Genomic DNA, 3,051 nt, shown 5'->3' with positions numbered 1-3,051 from the left:
ATATATATATATATATATATACATATACATATAGAGAGTGTAGTAAAGAAGATATAAGGAATGAGAGGAGCGAAAACCGCCCCCTACAGATATATTTATATATATTCTGTAACTCTTAACACAAAATTTCGTTATTATAATCCCGCTGTATTTTTTTATTATGGCAAAAAAGTTATACAACGGCTTAATAATAAAAGAGTTATTTATTGAATTATTTACAAAATAGGTCTGCTGGCGTTTTCTTTTACTAAAAGAATTAGTATAGGACGGGGCTATTCCATCAGTTTTAATTTTAAAGTAATATGAAAAAAAAATTTTAAATGGCAAACAATATTTTTTTGCAGTAAGTAATGTACTTACAATTACAATATTATGATTGCTTCTTGAATGCACCTTTAAATAATTAACATGCTGTTTAAAAAAATAAATATTATTATGAAAAATGAACAAAAAAGCCCTCTACCTTATTTATTACTAAAATTGAAAAATACTGACAGAAAAGATTATTCTTTTATTTATTCGATTATCGTTTTCATATTCATAGCTTCAATAAAATTATCTCTTCTATTTATATATTACATTAAACTTGATTTATTTTTACAGCCTTAAACTTTGGATCTTTTTGAAGGGAACATTTAAGGAACATCTATTCTGTAACTTTTAATGGTCATAACTATAACGTTACAGTCCTTAAGAATTATAAAATACGCTCCTTACTTCGTACATCTAAACATTTTTTTCCTTCAAATCTACATCACTTCTGATATTTTCGACTTTCGGTTTCTAATATTTTCGGCTTTTAACGACTTTACGACTAATTCTCGTTTTTCAAAAGATTTTTTCTTCTTTTTTTAGAAGGACGATCATTGAACGCATCTTCTTTGTCTTCATCTTTGTTCTCATGGATCCTTTTACGATGCGAATGATAATGATGTTTCTTTCTAGACGATATTTTAATCTTAGAACTTCTTATAGTTGATTTTGAACTCTTTCTCTGTCTTTTATCGTTCGTGTATCTCTGCGACTGTTTCCTTTTTGTGAAATGAGAACATTTCATCTCTTTCGTGCGATCCAATTCAGTCTCGGGAGATTCGGACCATCTCCAGCTGCGATCTTTTTCGCTATCATCTCGATCAGACTCTTCCCATTTAGATTTACTTCTAAAAAAACAAAAAGAATTAAATAATAATAGAAACTTTTATCACACACAATTCATTTTTAATCTACTTTATTACAGCGCATTGACTTATTTTTTTATAATATTATCTTCTAGCGAAAATAAAGGTTAGAATCAATTAAATTTAAAGGGAAAATAATAAACATAAATAAAAACAAATAAAAACTTCTAGGAAGTATATAAATTCGAATTGTGAAATATAAAAAAAAATGTTTTAAATAATAAAATTATGTTATGAATCTTTCTTTTCACTAGAATTGTTTTGCATAAATAAGTCAAAAACCTTATCGGCAAAATGATTTTATTTTTATAATACAAAATACAATAAAAATAATTATTTTGTCTACATAGGACACGTTTTTGATTGTATAATAGCGTGGGATAAATAGTAGCACAAACCTATGTTCGCTTCGTTTGCTGTCATTCGAATTGCTTTTTTCCCGTCGAGGACTTTTGATGTCGTATTTATTATGCGGATTTCGAAAGGTGTGAAGAAAATTACAGAATTTGCTGCCTTTCGGACATTTGTTTATGCCGCAGACGGCACCTCTCCAAGATGTAAAGTTGACGAATTCGCAATTGAGTTGTTTTCCAGCGTACCAGCGCCCTTTTAAGTTTCTCCAAGCTCTAGCCGCTTCTCTTTCCGTGTAATATTCAACGTACACATTACCGCGTAAGTGAATCTCCTTGTTGCAGCAACATTTAAGGGTCTTAATCCTGCCGAACGATTCCAGTTCAGTTATTACATCTTCATAAAACTCATAAAAGTGATGCAACGTTTCTGATCTCTCGAATTCGAGTGCTACATCAGTGTCATATTCCGCTAAATTCTTCTCGAGAGAGAAATGTGAATAGAATCCGGGTATCAAAATCACTCTGCTTAAAAAGAATTTACGATGATTCTTGGAACACGCATTTCCATACCTAAGAACATTAAAAATCAATTACACATAAATATAAATTTTAAAAATAAAAATAAAAATACAATTTTAACTATAGTTGATTTCAGTTTGAATAAAACATTTCAATCCTAAATCTAAACTTATTTCGATTGAATTCAATTCAATTTTAATTTAATTTAATATAAATATGATTCTTAACAATTTTTTAATATCAAATGAAATAATTTTAAAGCTTAAAAAAGATATGACATTCTTATATCAATATATTCAGTTATTCATCTACATATATTCATTAGTAATTCATATCAATTTATATTCATAAAAAATAATGAAATTTGGATATATTCAATATACTCATAATTTCAATATTGTTAAGAATGAAATAAGATTAAGAAATCATGATATTATAATATTGTGAATATCTCTATCTATACTAACCGACAAACACCTGTTTTCGAAAAAAAGGGACAAAGTTCTTTGGTAGGTTGATTGTCGACGATTTCGCGTAAAACTTTAGGCGTTTTCATTCCATTGTCAATGTAATCATTAATCTCCTTCTGTAGTTGTTCCTGTTTACGAAGTTGTTCCTCTTGTTTCTTCTTTTCCTCGTCTTTTTTCTTTAAAATTGCCATACGTTTTGCCTCAAATTCTTTACGAATCTTCATCTCTTGCTCAAGTTTCTCTTGTTCCTCCTTTGCTTTTTGTTTCTGAAGTTCTTGCCATTTTTTCTGCGCTTTTATCTGAACAATCAAGAGACAGTAATCAATTATTTGAATTATCCAATTAAAGCAATAATTTAAAGCAATAATTTATTTCAAAATCGCGTATAAAAACAATTTTTTTTATCTTAATAAATAATCTTTCTGTTATATTATTAAATTTCTTAGAAAGAATATAACTTAGGAAACAGAATAAAATTTGGAAAATAATGAAATAATAATTATATATAATCAAAATATTTTTACTTATGTT

The 3,051-nt window shown here is 27.7% G+C and overlaps 1 protein-coding gene across 1 annotated transcript; it reads right to left on the bottom strand.

Moving 5' to 3' along the window:
- Positions 1–814: 814 nt before the first annotated feature.
- Positions 815–2,819, bottom strand: LOC105625391 (U2 small nuclear ribonucleoprotein auxiliary factor 35 kDa subunit-related protein 2; the record flags this gene model as incomplete). The annotated part of the gene is made up of 3 exons (XM_012206724.1): positions 815–1,160; positions 1,577–2,101; positions 2,518–2,819. Coding segments are annotated over 3 exons (1,173 nt in total), but the record flags the coding sequence as incomplete, so codon positions are not given.
- Positions 2,820–3,051: the final 232 nt, after the last annotated feature.

Source organism: Atta cephalotes (assembly GCF_000143395.1).
Source record: "Atta cephalotes unplaced genomic scaffold scaffold01304, whole genome shotgun sequence".
Classification (NCBI taxonomy): Eukaryota; Metazoa; Arthropoda; class Insecta; order Hymenoptera; family Formicidae; genus Atta; species Atta cephalotes.
This window is presented reverse-complemented; position numbering and strand designations above follow the sequence as displayed.